This window comes from Falco naumanni, chromosome 7 (genome assembly GCF_017639655.2).
Source record: "Falco naumanni isolate bFalNau1 chromosome 7, bFalNau1.pat, whole genome shotgun sequence".
NCBI lineage: Eukaryota > Metazoa > Chordata > Aves > Falconiformes > Falconidae > Falco > Falco naumanni.
In genome coordinates, this window is record NC_054060.1 from 50,878,155 (window position 1) to 50,898,724 (window position 20,570).

Below are 20,570 nucleotides of genomic sequence, written 5' to 3' on the forward strand. Positions count from 1 at the left end.
TAACTTACATGACCCTGCTTATTTGGAGACAAGTGAACCACAGGATCCTGTCTCATCAGTCTTCCACTGGGGCTTTCTCTGAAGGACGGCAGTACTTTTGATACTGCTGGGAGATGGCATGTTGGTTCTGTAATACAGCATACAACAGTGGACTGAAGAGCATATGCAGTACAACAAACTAAGAAAATGTGTAATCTAATTTTACACTGTGATTTTTCCAACACTACTGTTAGCCAAAAACTTTAGATACCTAATACAAAATTCATTCCAAATAAAAAAATACAAATTGTGACAAAACACAGGTGAGTAAGTGAGGGCCCATTCCTGCCTGGCATAAGCCAGTAATACTTCATGAAAAAACCAGCAGCCACCATCCTGGCTTTTGTTAGAACAACCTGAATGGTATCATGCCCCCATTGTCCAAATAGCACTGTATTAAAGCATTAAAACAGCAGAATATTCATTTCCACAGAGTATTGACATTGTATCTCTATATGCACGTTGCCTGTGAACAAGAGATTAAAAAACCCCTGAAGATCCTCATTACCTTAAATTGTATTCTATACAAGGCAGGACAATAGAAAAAGTCTACAGTGATCACTTAAATGGACATATTTTTTCCAGTACAACTACTACACATATTTCTTGTCAAAGTTAAGGTGAGTTAAATAAACATTTTCTAATTGAAGAGAATATAAAAAATACATTGAAATTGCAATATTCCCTTAAAAATTGCTGGCTGTGAATGCAGAAACTGCATAGATGTACAAAAAGAATACTTAATAAACTAAACCTGACGGAAGTGAATGGAATTCAAATCACTCATCTTACATGGGCACTCACAGGAGTGCTCTTTCCAATTAAACTTGTTCTTTCCCAGGAGATAACTATGGAGGTCTACAGGGTGTTCAGACACAGCCCATCAGGCAGGTAATTGCCTTCTCAGAGCCCAAGGTCAGTATTTTACAAGAATCTCTCAGGTTTGACTTTTTACACGATCTTTTGTGGTTATGCAATATTCTGCACTTCTAAAAATGCTGCTTTTAAGTGGAATATGTGCTTATCATCAAGTACTTAACAATACCCATGGTAATTAGCAGTGCTTTCCCCAACACAGCCACAGTTTGTTCATCTTGATCTGCATTATTAGCTTTTTTATAAACAAATGAAAATGGTTTTGTTTTTGTTTTTTTTTTAAATATAAAAAAAATAATCAGACTTGATTCCCCCTGGCAAGTGGTAGCAAGCAGTGTTGGTGCACAAAAGACTTGTGTAGCGAAGGATGGGCCAGGAAGGAGTGAGTGTGTTGGTTCACTGTACCTAATGCCTTATTTACCTTGAAACAGATTATCCCAAGTAGAAATGTGCTTATTTGTCATAGAACCAAACTTTCACCTAGATTCACCAGACTGGCAATAAAGTCTCCAGTCAGAGATGCAGCTTCCAACTGCGACTCTATGAATGCAGGACGATACAGGAGAGATAAAATACAGGGATTATATGTCAGTATGCATTTCCCAGCCTTTGCCAAATGCCAGAGCCATCTCTTCTACCACACATTTTTTCCTCTTCTTTTTGGTTCTATTTATTTATTTTGCTAATACGGTGACTCCTGACATTTTAGAACAGAACTTGCTAGCAGCTCCACTCAGTGCCAGCACCAACACCCAACTGTTGGTCTGCAAAAGTAATGCTGAGCAAAAGATCAGTTCTACATGTGTCATTACCATCACACAGTATCAAAACATATGCAATTAAAAATCGCTCTGTCAAAATGAGAATGGCAGATCAGTATAATCACAGCTTTTTAGTGAGAAGTATGGGGGGAGTTGTGAGGGAGGGACTGACAGATGGCTTCAATAACAAGGCACAGCTCACTGAGGTTGTGAAGGTACGTGAACAAAGTACATCTTCAGAACTTGAGGTTGGCGTTTGCCTAAACTCCTGATCTTACTGAACCTTATTCTGTGTTCAACACTAGTCCAGTCATACAGAACAAAAGCTCTGATGCAGTAAAATGATCTATGTGTATAATAGAATAAATATGCAACTGTTTAATCTATGGTAACAAAGTTAGAAATAAACCACCAAGCTAGCAATCTTGACCATGGTCATCACGTTGGATCAGTGCTGTTTGTAGATAGAATATTTCCATTGGCGTCAATCTCATTGGTGTCCACTCAAGTCAAGCCATAGCTGTTGCAAAAGGTCTATGTGCAAAAACTTCAAATGAAGGCTTAACAATGCAAGTTCTCAGCACCCAGCTGTTTTATGTAGTTAATATGTTCCCTCAGTTGACAGCTTAATTGCAAAGTGCAATGAAAACATATACACTGGTGGAAGGCGATTACCAAGCTATAGATTTACTTCACTATTTAAACTTTAATTGCATTTTTTCCATTTTGTACATGGTATTTTTATAGCTTTAATGATCAAACAATGAATTTGCATTTATATAGCACCATTTGAAAAGGAGCATCACAAGCACTTTAGACAAACTAAGCAAAAATTAAACTAAGCCAAGCCACTCAGGAGGGTAGGTGAGGTCAAGTAAGTCCTCAACAGCAAGACAAATGAGTGTGTCTACCCAACTGCTTCTAAAAGGACAGTGTTTCAGGGTAAAAGCATTAAGGTAGATTTAGTCCCACAATCAAATGAAGAACTGAAATCGGTTCTTCCTCAGGTGATACTCATAGGTCTCAAGGAAACAGACTGCAGAAGCTAGTACATGCTCCAGACCTAATTATTCATCCTGACGAACAAGGTTAACTTTCAAAGACACTGAAAACACAGTGCTTAAGAGGGTTCTCTCATCACAGAGAGGTATTGCCAAAGTCACCTTGTGGTTAGCATCACTCGCTCATTGTGAAAAAAAATAATTACCTACCCATCTGGTCAGCGATACTATCCTCACTTCTTTGCCAGCTGGGTGTGGATTTGCCGCTACCACCCGTATCTGATTGCGTATTCTGCCTGTCAATGGAAGCAGGGGATCTACGGCTAATTCCAAACCTGTTGTAACACCCCAAAAAACAAAGCAGTTAAGATTTATGCATATTTAAAATCATTACAAAAGGGGAAAAGAGTGCTTTTAAGAAGCCAGTGTCAAACAGGGCACACCGATGCATAGCACAACTGCTTGAGGGATTTGTAAATGGAAAAGTATTCATTTCTGTGGCAGTTCTCAGGACCCATTTAATACTTCTAATGCATAAGATTGCACTACACATTAATTTATGCGCATCTTTGATCAAGATCATCTGGTTACAGTGCACACAATTGAAAAAACAGACCAAAACGTCCAGAAATAAAATTATTAATTTTCATTTACATAGAAAGGCAACTAGACCATTACCTGTTTATAGAAAATTGACCACAATGAGTAAAGCTTAAAAAGTTTGGATAAAAGCCACATAGGGAAATGAGATGTGTTTATCAAGAAAAAATATCAAGGATGGATCCTTTTAACTGGGCAAGCGCTACCTCGAACTAGTGAAGGTGAGCATCAGAAAGTTTTGTTGGGACGATCCCATGGATATTAGCCACTTTCTGGGTTCTAAGAAAAAGACTAGTAAGGTCACACCTGGGTGATGCAGATATAGATGCAAACAACACAGATTCATTTGGGACAATATTACATTGCCAAATATTTTAAGTAAGTATTCATAAAGTTGACTGTATTGGCTATGGATTCCCCAAACCTGGGTGTTATGAATTCTGAAAATTATTAAGTTATTTGATCATAAAATAATTTCATTGGTGTAAACTAAATACAGCTGTAGGAAAGCAGTGAGACTTGTATACCTATTGTTGTAGACGAAAGCATATAGAGCAGAAGGAAAATTGAGTTCAATGGACTTTGGAAATCATGCTAGATTAGTCAGATCTATTTCAGAAAGCTCAATAAAGATACAGCAAACTCAAGGAGAACAATCAAATGACAAAGGAGACACATAGTGCCTCTGTGCCATACCAAAGTCTAGATGCCTTATATGCCTAAAAGCCTGTAAGAATTAAATCTATAATTCTGTATTACATCTAAGTTAAGTCTGTAAGAATTATAGTTGGGTTCAGAGTTAGCAGATCAGTCATTAAGAATTCAAAGAACAATGCATTTCTGAGGATCTTTTTTCCAATCAGACATACCTTGAAGAAAAAAAAAAATCCCCAAACTCCGCATGCACAGAGTAACAACCAAAAGAATTACAAGTAGATATATTCTCTATGTATCATTGAGTTTATCTGGCTCTAAATGTCTAATGTAACAGAAAATAAAATACCCAAACTGTACTTTCCACTCACTCTACCAGCTACAGACTGCTCCATGTGACCTCCAATGTAAAACAGACTTCCGCACAACTGTCAGAATAAGCTCAGTGTGGTTATCTCATTTGAAAGTTCATGTACTCATTTGCTTAAATGAACCTACCAAAGAAATATCATGACTTAAAAGAACAAAATCCCATTCCCATCCTCAAAGACAAGCAGCCAGAATATACCTGTTACATGCAGCACAGCTCCAAAATGTCCCATTTTGAAATTAGGGCCTCCTAAACTTTACCCAAATATGACCCTACTTTGTTCACCACTCTCTGGTATAGCCAACATACGGTTTGATGAATAATAAAAAAAAAAAAAGTGAAGAAAACCGGGATTATCTGCCTTCTGACTGCAAACAACTTACAGTGAAATTGCACGAAGCGAGTAACACTTTTCTTTTTCTATTCACACATACTAGCTAGGACTTCACTTAAACACCTAAATTAAACATGGTGAATTCAATACTAATTCAACAGATAGATAAAACACCTAAACACAACATTTCAAAAGCTGATTTGATTCTTTAAACACTGGTCTGAGGCAATTTTCAAACTTTTCACACTTGTAAAGTATTGTGGGAAGAAAATGTTTTCATAATAAAATAACTAGAAGTTGGTATCTAAAAGACAAAGCCAAAACCCAAAGAAACTTTGGTGCAATGAAGTTACACTGCATCAATAATCTACTTCTAAACTTTGTCCTCTTACATAAGCCCCGTAGTGTTCATATGTACAAAAGCAGTCAATTTTGCATTTGGCTATTTATGATGTGGGGTCTTTTTTCAACATTAGAGATACAGAAAACCACCACATTTCTAATTATTTCATTAAATCACTGCTACACTAATTGAACAGCAAGAAATGTATCTAGATTGCCTTTTTTACATGAAGACGACTACCTGAAAGCAAGAATAATAATGCAGGTGGTGCTATATTCTATGCTGCTTAAATATATAGCCCATTAGGGTATGTAGGAATGAATTTTAAAAATAATCTCGAAAGAGAAATCAATCTGGATTAAAAGAACAGTGAAATTGTTCAAATATGTATGTTGTAAGAAGAAACTAATTATTTTGGCATTTTCAATTTCATTTTTACATTCGAAAATCATTTATTACATATACATCCCTTCATGTAAACACAGGATAAGTATATGAAACATACATACATCAAGACGAAATCTGGAGGTTTTTGCTTATACCCAGTTTAGGATATGGACCAGGATATTATACCCAGGTTTAGGATATCTAGAAGAGGCAGCAGTTACTGGTTTTACCAATGCCTGACAGAGGTTGGACTCTTACCTATGGCTTCTAGTCATTCAAGTTTCACAGACTTTCCAAATCTGCCATATCATACAACAAGAAATGTATACACAAATTAAGCAGTTAAGATTTTCTGCACTGGGAAATCTCAGCGGCTGGTGTACTAGCGCACACTGGAGCCTCACCTCAGGAACACTACATTCAGGACATGGCACTCCCTTGGCCCCTACTCCAGCCCACCCTTCTATTCACCATCTTAGCAAGTGAATCCTACAACACCTCTTGCCATGGGTTAAATGCTGACCAGCTCTACCTGGTTCACTGAACAGCGCTACAAAGCTGCCCTTAATCTGGTTTCTCAGATGAATGTCAACAGAAGATGCACATGGAGCTGCAGTGGTTTTTAGTAATGTGACAGACATTACTTTGCTTATTGAGGCAAAGGAAAGTTTCCTTCATAATTGCATTTTTCATGCTTTCCATTTAACCATGGTAGAAAATGCTTGGAAAGTCCCAAGTAAATACGATTCATGTGTACAAGGACAGTATGGGAGGCAATGTGCTTTTCCTGTAAGAATAGAACACAATAGTAAAATAATTGGAGTTTAGCAAGTGGGTTGTTTTTTTAAAAAAAGCATCCAGTAGGAACATGTAAAGTTCATATTAATTACTGTTTTCATCATCCCATTTAAACACTGTTTCCTTGCACTGAATTAGAACTTAAAAACCAAAAAGACAATATACACAAGGTTTCTAGGACGCATTTCTGCTGAACTTGCAAAATGCTCAAAGAATGCTGTAGGGAACGTGTATAATTAACTTATAAGATGCAACAGGGTTGGGATGGGTGCTAGTGTGCTCTGAGGCCAATACAAAACACCACCACTAGCATGGCTGAAATCCCCTTCCTACTCAAGCAGTTATGGTTGTGATGGTGTAAAGATACATGGCAGCAATACCTTTTTTTCAGAGCAAATTACATGGTTGGAAAAGAGCAGACAACATATTGGGAGCACAAGCTCTTCAGAATTCAAGGCAACACGTAAGTGCTGCTGGCACGAATGAGCCAGGAAGTATGTAGGGTATAAAGAGGTTAAGTGCTTCTTCCAGCTCCACAGCCCTGGACACCCTTCTATTTAGTTTCCTTACAGCAACATTTAATGGGCTTAGAGCAAATCTCCTCATGTCAGTAGGTCTTAAGCACAAACTTAAATAATGACCTGAACAGGCCTGAGAGTGTCATGAATCAAAGCCTTCATGAAGGTATGCAGCAGAGAAGACACGGCCTCTTCAGAAAAACTCAAACTGAGCTGCAAGGGGGACAGGGAGGACAAATCTTCAGTGCTCTGGAGCAAGAAGCAGCACTTGTTCAAACACATGCTCAGAGCTGCATTCTCTGGACTGACACAGAGCAGCGTCCCCTTAGTGGCACCTGAATAGGCAAAAGACAGCACCTTGTGCTAAGCAGTTCCCGACAGTGGTATTTAACGTTACTACTAATCTATATTTTTTAAATAGAGAAAAAAATACTTCTGCTTTATAAAAGACCCAAACCAGAATGAATTGCACACAGTGACCTGCAATGTACTCAAGACGACTTCAGAGGGAAGCTCTGTAGTGTGAACTATCAGCAGTTTTGCCCCTTTATCTTCTCTACAGGAAGTAATTTGGAATGTGGTAGACAGCTCTCCTGCTGCCAATTATTTTCTTCCCTGCTTGGAGATGCCTGATTTATTGCTCCTTTCAGTGCCCTCTGAAAATGGTACGGATTTAATTTATTCCTCTGCCAGATGCCCCTTACATTGGATCACTTCAGAGAGTTTAAGGATTTCTGGAAGCTGAAAGACAGCACCTTAAAACAGGTTGACTGTGAATATGTGAAAAAGATGCCAGCTGTGGATTAATTAGCATTTTTGTGCCTATACATCCGAAATTTTAGTTGCATTCAACAATACTTTGCTTCAACTACTAGCACAGACTGCAAAGTCCCAAACCTATCACTTATTTTACTTTAGAATCTAAACCTACAAAATGAAGCAATCTGCAACATTAAACCAGTACCTTTAATGAAGATTTTTAAATACATGAAGATCCCTTTGTATAGTAACCTGAGTAGCTGTAGACTACGATCAGAGAGAGAGGTTAGGTCACAAAGAGAAGGTGGAAACAAGAGGCTTTTAAAATCGACTTTTTGAGAAGCATGACTGATGTTTGAAAACAAACACTTTAATGCATGTAAACAACAGCTAACAGGAGGCTGTGTAAGCACTTCTTTAGTTTAATATACATTACAACAAGTGGAACAGAGAACAAAAAACCTGCCTATAAAAAATATGAAAAAAGTCTGGTGCCTACCCTTCTGGCATAGATTTTTGTCTGTATGTGCCCCCACCAGAGCCAGTCTCACTTGAGGATGATAAGTTGCTTGGAGAATTACGGCACTGTTGCGATCTTGCTAAGGCAATGGATGAAACTGTGATGTAGACATCAGAACCGGGAGACAACCTGTTCAGAGCAAACAATCCAGTTGAATCAGAAATACTGAACATCAATATCACAGTGCAAAGCATGACAGACATCACACCAAAGAACATGGCACCATGGAGAAAGTAGAAATGAAGTGAGCTGAAAGATCAGACATCTTCCCTTTTTTAATCTATTGGAAACCATGGGAAAAACTGGATACAGGAGAGTAAATGAAGAGAGGCAAGCGAGGGAGGAAAATCCCAGCACACACAGGGGAAGTATCCCAGTTTCTAAAGTCCTGATTTGTTTTTACAGGCTGCTTGTAAGGAATAGCATGACATTCCTCACACAAATACCAAACAAAAAAAAAATATTTCTAATTCTCAAAACAAACTCTTGTCTGGAATTTAAACTAACTGTAGCAAGCTGTCTCTGCAAACCCTTCCAAGAGTATGAAGCTTACCTCTACATCACCAAAATTGTCCACATTAAATCACAAAGGCTAAAAAATGGTATGTTATTTATAAATACCTTAACCCCTCCAAAACCCCATAATGTTCTAATATAAACATTCTAATATAAAACTCTCTTAGTTTTCAGAACTCTATTTAAACACAGACCTGAGTCATATGAAGCCTTCTCCTGTCAGAATAACCATACAGCAAATAAAACAGGCTAGAACTTCAACACGTGCACCTGGGCAGAATAGTTGGAAGCAGCAGGCTTATACTGCTCTACTCGTATGACCTGTTCTGTAGTTGAAGGCTTTTTTAGATCATTTTTCTGTTTTGTGCATTTTGTTTCCCAAACCTCAACTGAATTCACTGCTGCTATCTAGTTCTTTGTTCCACTCAGTGGTGACCAAAGCCTTTCAGAACTTCTGCACAATTTAAGTGGAGTTTGAATTACACCATCCATGAACATCAAAAATCCTACTGTGAACACAAATCTTTACTCATTTTATCTGGGAAAAACACTGTAACTTACATGATGTAAACAGAAATTTAACTTTCAACATTTAAAAAAACGCATATTGACTTCAGCAAAACACTCAGTTGCCTCAGTACACAACTTGGGTCTGGAGATTTAGAAGATCTTAACCTACCCAGTTAATCTATATCTGTAAAATAGTGGCAGATTTTAATGAGCTCTCACCATAAAACTGTAAGAATTTTTAAAGTTCAAAAACTCCTTTGAAAACAAAAAAACATCACACTGGTTAGCGTTACTTACGTATGTGTGTATATATCCAAAGTGTGTGTATGTATATGTATTTATATCAAATGTGCATTTGTCCCCCTCAGTACTTTGCAAAAAACCAGTAAACGAACTTAAAATGGAAAGAGCATTAGGACTGGACCAAACGCCTTGATCATCTGGGACATCACAAAGTGTGTATGACTACCCAGTAACTCTTCTTCCTACACAAGAAAGGAATGATCTAACACCTGACCATCACAAGTACCATACCAAGTCCAGTAATTCCTTTCTAGTCTACTGAACTGAATTTAACTTATCTCACATTTATCAAGCAACACTTCTGAAATACTTGATTGCTAAGAACAAGTTCAAGAGTTGGAAATGCAGGAAGCCATGAACCAAACAGCTCATTTTTCCAGTGGCACATTTAGAGACAAAAAATAATAATAAAAAAATATATATACACACACACATAAAGAAAGAGTTCGGCTAACAAAAATATACACTTTCAATAGCATTCACTCATCTATATAGGCACGCACATTTAAACTCCGTTATGCTTGCAGAGCAATACACAGTTTAAAAGTATGACCTTTTTCCCCCAATACTAAATCAGAATTTATGGCAAGGAAACCAATTATTCCTCAAACAATTTCTGTAAAATGATTTCCTGTTGGAAAATGCTTACATTTTCACTTCAGATTCAGCTATGCCTTTTCTTTACTTCCTATGCCTTACCAAAAAGTGACAGCGCTGTTCAGAAGGAATGTTGAGATTTCAGAACTGTGTCATGCAGTTCTAACTCATTTACAGAGAAGAAAGACCTCGAGGGCAAACAAAATTGTATTATAAATGTGGTCTGAACAACAGCAATGAGCAAACCAGTCAGGTAAGACATCCTATTACTTAAAGCAGCAATCCATTTTGTTGGTACAGTTCACAATAGCACTAAAAAACATTAATAGTGAAAGACATTTCATTTTATGTGAAACATATAAATAAGACAAAAGAACTTTACAGTAAATTAGTTTGAATTGACTTTTTGAGCTGCTTTGAAACCTATTGATGAAAGGCACTTCCCAAGACAAAAGGAGCATTGTGTTACCGGTATACCCCTATAGTTAAGATATTCTGTGCTTGTCTTATTTATAATTAAAAACCAAACTAAAACAAACTATTATCTATTTTAAAAAGACAGCTTTAAGAAATTCCAAAATGGTTAAGTGCATGAGTCCCATAATTGAATTTAAAAATAGGCCAAGCGTCCATTGCCTTAAACAGAAACAATTTACACTGTAGTCAACTGAACTGAGATTATTCCATGCATGATTTAGTTCTAACAGATCTAGTTCATCCTGAAAGGACTGGTTGAGCCTTGCCAAGTATGGGAAGAAAATAATCTTTTGTGAATGCAGTGAGTGGGATAGGCGTATGTTATTTTGTTTAGTATGACAACAGAGACATCGAAAGCATCCGTCTTGCTCTTCATAGATTAATTTCCATGTCATTAGCTGCAATTTTCCCGTCTTCAGTGTGCATAGGTATGTAATATACACATCATAAGAAAAATGTCAGCTTAGCATGCTCCATGTCTATGGCCTAAGGCAGTCTTTAGTTGCATGACCATACACAGGTGCCTTCTCCCTTAGGACCTCTGTCTCATGCAGCTTTATTTAGTGCTATAACTTCTCCTGCAAGAGCTGCACAGCTCAGAAGTGGAAGAGGCACAGGCTACCATAAGAGAAAAGACAGCCTTACAGTTAAGGCATTTCAGTGCTGACTGTATTACAAAACTGAATTGTTACCTTGCACTTGCTGCAGCATTCCAGTATGACCACTGGCATATTTGTTAAAGAAAATTTTTTATTCATTGTCACTAATTGCAAGTTTCTCAAAGGCCTCATTTGATTCCAAGGCCTGTTTTACTCCTGAGCTGAAAACTTCACAAAGCAGCTGAAGTCAACTGAAGCTGTAATTTGAATACATAAAATATTAACAGTGCTGGGCACACTTCCAAATACGAGATGCCCAAAATAAGACACAGTAAATTATTAGAACATAATTTCTCCCTCTATCTTTGTTTGCAATCTGAAGAGGGCCAAAGACATCTCGTCTCACACAAGAGTTTTTCAAAACTAAGTTAATTGTATTAATGTATTAATTGTATTAACAATGCTGGGCACACTTCCAAATATGGGATGCCCAAAATAAGACACAGTAAATGATTAGAAGATAATTTCTCTCTCTACCTTTGTTGGTAATCTGAAGAGGACCAAAGACATCTCTTCTCACACAAGAGTTTAGAAAATTAAGTTTAATTAATACCCATGAAGCATTCAGAAACTATAGTAATGGGCGCCACTGTAAATCTTAAAAGGGGAATTAACAATTGCATCTTTACAGCAGGATTTGAATGCTATCCAGTAAATAAGGGATGGAGTAATGAAGAGGAAAATAAAATATTAAATAGCTCTTCTTTAATGAGCTGCATACACTGTGTGAACTGAATGAGGCAGATGTCCTCTGTTAAAAAGAAATTATTGTAATTTAATCACAGCAAGTATCAGAAAATATGGTTACACAAGAGTTCTGAATAAAATTGCACAGCAAATCTTAGTTCTGGCAAGCTTACCTTCCAAATGTTTGATTTTTGCAATCCTAATAATACCACAAGATGGGACATCTGAAAACAATGACTCAACGCTCTCGCGTTAAAAGGAAACTAAACGATTCAAAAAAGAGAAAACACGAGCAATTTTGGGGAATGGGGTAGCAAATGAAACAAAAAATGCAATTATACTGTCATATTGTACCTTCTCACACCACACTGTATACCTTCTTGAATATTTTTCTTCAAGTTGATCACTGCATTTCAGAAATAATGTATTATAACAAGAAAAGATACAGAGGCAGGCAACAGGAAAACCTGAGGTACAGAGTAGCTTCCGTATGAAGAAACACTGTACAGGCTACATGGCTCCACAGATGATAATTTTGTCATTCAATTGCTTCAATCCATCCAAACGTCAAATACATTGGATCAAGCAAACAGTGATTATTCATTATCCCTCATGACACAAGAACAAACAGGAGGCTTGGAACTATCAAGAGACCAATCAGCAGGCACTTGGGTGAAGAGATACCATCTACAGCTGTTAAATGCAGTGCTACAGGTACATCCAGCTCCAGGCAGTCTTAAACAGCAGAGAGCCAGGAGGCTGTCAGACCTGGTAAGAAGTTTTCCTTTATACTTAAAACCATTTATGGTTTTCCCTGGTCCCTGCTGATGGCCACTGTCAAACAAGAAAGCAGCTCTTGACACAACACATCATCATGGCTCTTCTCAGATGTTTCTGGAACACAAGAGTGAGTTTGGCCCTACAGCCAAAACATCTTTGATCTACCACTGCTAGCTACATCTAGCTCTGCCATCCTGGTGCCAGTAGGAAAAGCGTAATATATAATCTCACGATAGTACGTTTTAATTTGAAGAATGTTATGAAAACTTTAAAATAACAAATCCTCAAACCCTGTGAGGTAAGCAATGTGTGTGCTACAATGCTCACTTGGGAGATGGCAAGATGAGTACAGACACCTGCTTGTTTATATTGGGAAAAATATCGCTGATCCAAGCTAAGCGGCAGCAGATGAGGATTTTTAAATAATATGGGAACAGTTTTAGCTGGAATCTATCTGCAGGAATTAACCTATATACTACTGGCGCAGTTACTGTCACTGACTACACATAGGCATCATTCATGGAAGTATGCAGTTTTAGGGCAAGATTGTGCTCCTAAGTCCTCAATAAAACCAGTCTTAATGAATATTGTTCTACTACTTGCATACTGTGGAATTTTACAGCAAGTACTTGACTGCAGTCATGTCATAATTCAGTTTCAAATTTGGGCTCAGAAATTTTCTAGTTAAGAGCCTTGAGCTTTCAACCAGAACAGTACTGAACTACACACTGAAGTGTTCAGTCCAGCAGCACGCTTTGCTGCCTGGTTTTCACACTTATCAAATGTTTGTCGAATCAAGTTTTAGTTAAGATGGTTCCCATTTAATTAAAAGGAGATTATCGCCTAACACTACCTCATCTCCTTTCCCTGCACATTTTTTTCTGAGTAAAGTCTGGAAACCAAATGTACAAAATAAAACCTGAAAACCAGGAAGGGGAAAAAAAACCTAAAAAAACAACGAAGCTCTAAAATTACATCTTCTCCAATAACATTAGCTCTGGCATACTTCACTTATGTGGTTTATTGTTGTTTTTCTTAATTTACTACTGATATTTATTCCTGGGTTATAGGCTATATAGTGTCCCAAGTGGACTAATTAATGTTGTGAAAGACAACATAACTTGGAATTTATTGCATTTATATTATTAGATTTTTCAGTTTTACTGTTTCAGTAAGATTAGAGATTTATTTGAAGATATATAAAGTTTTGCATTATTTTTCCTGCCTACAAACATGCACATCAATCATGAAGACATTCAAGGACCCAGCATGCTATGAGGAATAGGAAGAATAAGCTAGTGAATTGGACACATGAAGACAATCCAATAAAGGCAAAAGTACTCTGCCAGGCACAGGGCTGGGCGTTTGTCTGCCTTCTCAGAATCAGGGACTGTCAAGCAAGCTACTCTCCCACAACAGACTACAATAGCAGCCTCCATAGGGAGGAAAAATGTTTGATGTTTTTATGTATATGAAGTGAAATCCTCCTGTTTTCAGGACTGGTAATGCAGCTTTCATTTATTTTTAACATGGTTAAATGGACTAAATTGAAAATATCAACATGAGTAAAAAAAATTATTTCAATCAGTATGCGTATTTGGAGACTCTAGCTATACAAAGTGATCATCAGTCAAATATCACTAGTAGATAATTCAAAAAGAGTTACACCCATACTCCCTGTACATTGACAGCACATCATATTCAGAGGGAACCACTGGTCTTTTAAGCTGGTTTTGTTTAAATTACATCCCTCAAGTCTTCGGGGTTTTTTTCTAAATACTTAATCTAAGTCATGGATTTATTGCTGTTATTAAAATGAATACCACGTCAGGTGTGATAAGTCAGAAATACTGTAATGCCTCTATTTCATTCTTTGAAATCCCAGCTGCTGGCACTAGGGTTAACGACAGTACTGACCTTCTGTGGTCCTGGATGCCTGCTACCAGCACTAGTCCAAAAATCAACTCAGATTCAGAGTTCAAAGAGCCACATGGGTCAATTTACTATGGGCTTCTCAGCTGCTATGCCCCTTAAAAGAGATCACAAACTATAGATCATTGTTACTTAGCAGCAGATGAGATCTGCTGTCACTGTCACTGCACCTGGCTCAATAAATGAAGAACACACAGTCAAAGGGCAGGAGCACAGAGCAATAAATGCCAGCTCCAGTCTCAAACAACTAAGTATTAAGATCAGTCAAACATTAGCAAGTCTGAAATGTGGCTCAGCACCATAGAAACACAAGTGACAGCTAGTGATATCTAGACTACCCACCAAAGATCAAAACTGCAGTTACAGATATAATTTAGTATTGAAATTACTTACCCATATGGATCTTCACAGGTAAGTTTTCAGCCCCACTGACACTTAGGCAGTACTTTCTTTTTGAAAGTGGAGCTCTAATGGTAGTAAGGAAATCTAGGATATCTGTACTGCTTTGCTAATGAGCCATAATGACAGGTGCTTTTTTCTAAGACCCCTTAAAATTGCTCTATAGAACACAAATAGTGCAAAGAGAGAGACCCCGTCTTGTATATGATGGGGTCATGTTTATAATCATGTTAATCAGAGGGCCTTTTTGGACTACAGGGACCACACGTGTAGATTCCAGTATCCCTACTACCAGTTAACCTTGGTGCTCCATTTCTCCAACCAATTGAGAGCTAGGCAAAGAACAAATCTTAGGCAACAAAGCACAGTGGAGCACCATCACTGCTACACGCACCAGAAATACACATAGATCACAGCACCTCCTGATAAATGTTTTTTATGCTATGGGAAGTATGAAAGATAGTGGTGAAAAATTAAATGAGACAATAAAGAGAGCTATGAAAATCTCATCTTTGTTTACATAATAAGCATAGAGATAGCTGAGTTTCCCCAAAAGCAAAGATTTCTTTTATCACACAGAGTAAAGACAAATGTCTCTTGGAGTGTGCCTATTGCTTCCCACGCCCCCCCCCCCCCCCCCCCCCCCGTATTCCTTTAAAATGACAAAATGTACTTCTCTCCACTTGAACTGGAAAAACATTAACCTTAGGCAGCTGCTGTTATATTTAAATTTGATCCAACCAAGACTAACATGTTTACCAGACCAGAAAGGTAGGACAGAAAACATTTTTCAAGCATCCAGAAAAATTCCCAGCCAAACTTAAAAGCTACTTTGATAATACACTTCTAAGAATAAAAAGATCCAATAGAACTCTTCTTGAATAATAATTAAAAAAAAATACTTAAAAGAACACAGAGGAGAAAACCCCCAACTACATGCCTTGAAAATGAAGGAAATAGAAAGTCAAAGTTCCACTTTTTGAAAACAAATACTGAGTATACAGAAATGTAATTTTCACTTGGCAAACGTTTGGCAGGCCATAACCCCTAACTAGAAGCACCCAGTGACTGGATAAATTTTGGATGCCTTTGGTGTGCAACATTGCCCACATAGTTTGTTATGCACAAGAAAAACACAGTTATTAATACCCTGTCTCTCAGTGCAGCCAAAGGCTCACTGTCCTCAGCACGTCATGGAACAGCCAACTCATGACTCTAGACAAAGCTCTTTGGTTAATACCATGAAGAGATGGAAACATCTGGAAAAAACTCACAGCATCTGATGTTCTGCCACTGCCTTAAACTTTGCCCAGGTATTACTATGCCTTCCCTAACTACAGAGTGCGATTCTGTAGCACTGGAGAGAGAAGAAAACCCCCAATACCTATACCTTCAAATTCAGCATCTGCCTGTCTTCAGCTGTAACATGCAGAATGACCTGAAGCCATGCAATTTTTATGTTGGTCCAAATGTACCATTAGAGCAGGGGTCCTCAAACTTTTTAAGCAGGGGGCCGGCACGTGGATGAAGTGGCAGGAGGTCATCTGGGCTGCTTGGTTTCCCCCTCCCAACCTCCAGCGGGGGGGTCTGTAAATACCGGGGGCCAGACTGAAGACCCTGGGGGCCGTATCTGGCCCGTGGGCCGTAGTTTGAGGACTCCTGCATTAGAGAGTTAAGCCCAGTGTCTCACTGGTTTCTGTAACCTTTCTCACAGGCTGTGAAATTATTAATGCTTTCACTTTCGCAAATTTTCTTTTGCAACTCACACTGATGGGAGCTTTAACTACTGAACCTACATAGAGCTACAACGGGGAGGGCATGTCTAATGAAAAAGAAAGTAAGAAAATGAAGTGCTCCCCAACTACTTTAACTTCTTGACAATGTGTCCTATACAGAAGGTATAGGTAGTTTCTTGGTCTTGGCCGTACTACCTTTGAACATTGTATTTTTTTTCATCCCCAGTTCTTCAAGATGTGAAAAATGCTTTAATTAATTACAACTCTCTCACTTTTCTACAATATACATCCTCTCTCTCCACTGCTTTGTATGTTTCAGCAGCGTAAAAAGCATGATCAGAATCTGTCTACAGCTTTAAAGGAACTGTCCAAAATAAGAAATATAAGCTATGAGCTTGTTTCCCTTAACAGTTATCTTTGTAAATGCAGACAGTAACAGATTTGTATAGATAGTGAAAACAATGACAGTTCATTTGAGTGCTATCTAATACATTTTTTCCCATGAAAGAATGAAGATATTGTGACAGATTGTGCCCGATACCTTTATCTTAATAATAAAGTTTTCTTGGTTTAAAAAACACAAAACAACAAGAAATCCCAGTTCACCTGGAGAAATGCAAACTTAATCTCTTCTCTAGCCTAAAAAGTTTGCTATTTGATCCCCTATCAAATAAATTTGCTTTCTGCGCTGGTCAGAATTCTCTTGCTAAACATCCTGTTAGATGCTATCTCTGCCTTGCGAGTCCAGTGATCAACCAAACCTATAAAGGAGCTAAAACTTTGATTTACTTCTTCAAAATGTAGAAATTGAGGAACACTTACATCTAAAACCTTAATTGCAACTCATTTGGAACTTAGATAACAATACAATAGTACTAGAATACCATCCAACAGAAGGGAAACAGCCTAACAGTTTTATAACATTTCATTTTATGTTTAATCATGCCAGGAAAGGCATTTCCCTTTTGGCTAATGTTTCACTCATTCATGTTGCCTTTTGACTAATTAATATCAAGAATAAAAGCAGTCTTCAGATACTTTGATAAATCTATTGTGCTTTTTTCCAGACAAGATTCTGAGCAGCGATGAAAAGCCATTTGTGAAGACAACACATACCTCCGGCTCTCCAACGGGCGTCCATCACTAGAGATGCTTCGGGGGATGTTGGCTGCTCGTTCTGGGGGTGGCATTTTCCCTTCTCCTTTCCCAGATCCAATCCTAGATGTTACTGGACTTTGTATTTGGGATGGTACCTGAGCCACATGAGGTCCCTGTCCTTTGCTTGCATTTCGCTGCCATTTGTTATTATTTCTGAAGGGAAATTTAAATTCGTACGGCATTCCTTCATTCACTTTGTATTCCATCACTGGCATACGGTAGTTCTCTGAAGAACTCCTGGAAATGAAGAAATTTAACATGCTGCTATAAAAACCTAAATTAAATATATCCTGTTCACAAGAGTAGAAAAATGAAGACAGAAGCTGAATTAATTCTATGACACAGTAAATGTAAGATTTTGGTTTTTAGACACATATTTAACAGATTTTAGAATCATAGAATTGTTTAGGTTGGGAAAGACCTTTGTAAGATCAGAGTCCAACCATTAACCTACCACTGTCAAGTCTACCACTGTGGTCCCTAAGTACCATACCTACACACCTTTTAAATCCCTCTCCAGGAATGTTGACTCAACCACTTCCCTGGGCAGCCTGTTCCAATGCTTTATCACCCTTTCAGTGAAGAAATGTTTCCTAATACCCAATCTAAACCTCCCCTGGTACAACTTGAAGCCTTTGCCTTTTGTCCTATCGCCTGTTACTTGGGAGAAGAGACTGACCCCCACCTGCCTACAGCCTCCTTTCAGGTAGCTGCAGAGAGCTATAAGGTCTCTCCTGAGGCTCCTTTTCTCCAGGCTAAACAACCCCAGTTCCCTCAGCAGCTCCTCACAAGACTTGTGTTCCAGACCCTTCACCAGCTCCGTTGCCCTTCTCTGGACACGCTCCAGCACCTCAATGTCCCTCTTGCAGTGAGAGGCCCAAAACTCAACACAGTGTTTGAGGTGCAGCCCTACCAGTGCCCAGTACAGGGGGACAGTCACTCCCTAGTCCTGCTGGCCACACTGCTTTGGACACAAGCCAGGATGCTGTTGGGTTCTCGGCCACCTGGGCACACTGCTGGCCCACGTTCAGCCGGCCGTCAGCCAGCACCCCCAGGCCCTTTTCCCCCAGGCACTTTCCAGCCGCTCTGCCCCCAGCCCGTAGCGCTGTGTGGGGCTGCTGTGACCCACGTGCAGGACCCGGCACTGAGCCTTGTTGAACCTGGTACAACCGGCCTCGGCCCACGGGTCCAGCCTGTCCGGATGCCCCTGCAGAGCCTGCCTGCCCTCCAGCAGGTCAACACTCCCCCCAGCTCGGTGTCGCCTGCAAACTGGCTGAGGGTGCACTCGATCCCCTCGTCCAGATCGTCGATAAAGATACTAAACAGAGCTGGCCCCAGCACTGAGCCCTGGGAACACCACTTGTGACCGGGCACCAGCTGGGTGTAACTCCATCCACCACCACTCCTTGGGCCCGGCCGTCCAGCAGCTTTTTACCCAGCGCAGAGTGCACCCGCCCAAGCCGTGAGCAGCCAGTGTCTCCAGGGAAAGCTGTGGGAGATGGTGACAAAGGCTTTACTAAGGTCCAGGCAGACACCACCCACAGCCTTTCCCTCATCCACTGGGCAGGTCATCTTGTCACAGAAGATCAGGTTCATCAAGCAGGACCTGCCTTTCCTAAACCCACGCTGGCTGGGCCTGACCCCCTGGTTGTCCTGCATGTGCTGTGTGATGGCGCTCAGGATGACCTGCTCCACAACCTTCCCCAGCACCGAGGTCAGGCTGTGACAGGCCTGTAGCTTCCCGGATCCTCCTTCCTGCCCTTCTTGTAGATGGGTGTCACACTGGCTGACCTCCAGGCTGCTGGGACCTCCTCTGTTAGCCAGGACTGCTGATAAATGATGGAAAGTCTCAGTGAGCACTTCTGCCAGCTCCCTCAGTACCCATGGGTGGATCCTTCATAGAGTTGTGTGTGTCTAAGTGGTGTAGCAGGTGGCTGACCATTTCCCCTTGGATTATGGGGCCTTCATTCTGCCCCTCGTCCCTGCCTTCCAGCTCAGGGGCTGGGTACCCAGAGAATGTACTTATAGAAACATTTTTTATTCTCTTTTACAGCAGCAGCCAGATTAACTTCTAGTTGGGCTTTGGCCCTTCTAATTTTCTCTCTGCATCACCTTGTGACATCCTTACAGCCCTCCAGAGTTGCCTGCCCCTTCCTCCAGCGATGGTAAGCTCTCCTTGTTTCCCGAGTTCCAGCCAAAGCTCTCTGTTGAGCCAGGCCGGTCACCTTTCGGCACATGGGGACAGCCTGCCCCTGCCCCTGCCCCTTTAAGACTCCCTTCATGAGGAATGCCCAGCCTTCCTGCACCCGTGGCCCTTCAGGGCTGCCTCCCAGGGGACTCTGTCAGCCAGGCTCCTCAACAGGCCACGCTTGGCCCTCTGCAAGTCCAAGGTAACGGTTCTGCTGACCCCCTCCTTACTTCTCCAAGAATTGAAATCTATCATTTCATGATTGCTATGCCCAAGATGGCCTCTAACCACCACATCACCCACAAGTCATTCTCTGCTCACAAACAGCAGGTGCAGCGGGGCATCTCCCCTGGCTGGCTCACTGACTAGCTGTGTCAGGACATGATCTTCCACACGCTCCAGGAACCTCCTAGAGGGCTTCCTCTCCACTGTATTGTGTTTCCAGCAGACAAGTTGATGTCCCCCACAAGAACAAGGGCTAGTGACTTGAGATTTCTCCCAGTTGCTTGTAGAATGCTTTGTCTGCCTCTTCATCGTGGTTGGGTGGTCTATAACAGACTCCCACCATGGTATCTGCCTTGTTGGCTCTTCCCCCGATTCTTACCCATAAACACTCAACCCTACTGTCACCACCATTAAGCTCTAGACAATCAAAGTACTCCCTGATA

At 39.9% G+C, this 20,570-nt stretch overlaps 1 protein-coding gene across 10 annotated transcripts in view; it reads right to left on the reverse strand.

Annotated features, from left to right (window-relative positions):
• SIPA1L1 (signal induced proliferation associated 1 like 1) overlaps positions 1–20,570 on the reverse strand; it is a 220,620-nt gene that overhangs the window by 22,792 nt on the left and 177,258 nt on the right. For all 10 annotated transcript variants that reach the window (XM_040600026.1, XM_040600029.1, XM_040600031.1 and 7 more), the window contains 4 exons: positions 17,673–17,951; positions 7,940–8,089; positions 2,888–3,012; positions 9–127 (listed from right to left, as the gene is read on the reverse strand). In XM_040600026.1, the coding sequence (XP_040455960.1) occupies positions 9–127; positions 2,888–3,012; positions 7,940–8,089; positions 17,673–17,951 (673 nt within the window). The remainder of the gene's footprint in view (positions 1–8; positions 128–2,887; positions 3,013–7,939; positions 8,090–17,672; positions 17,952–20,570) is intronic.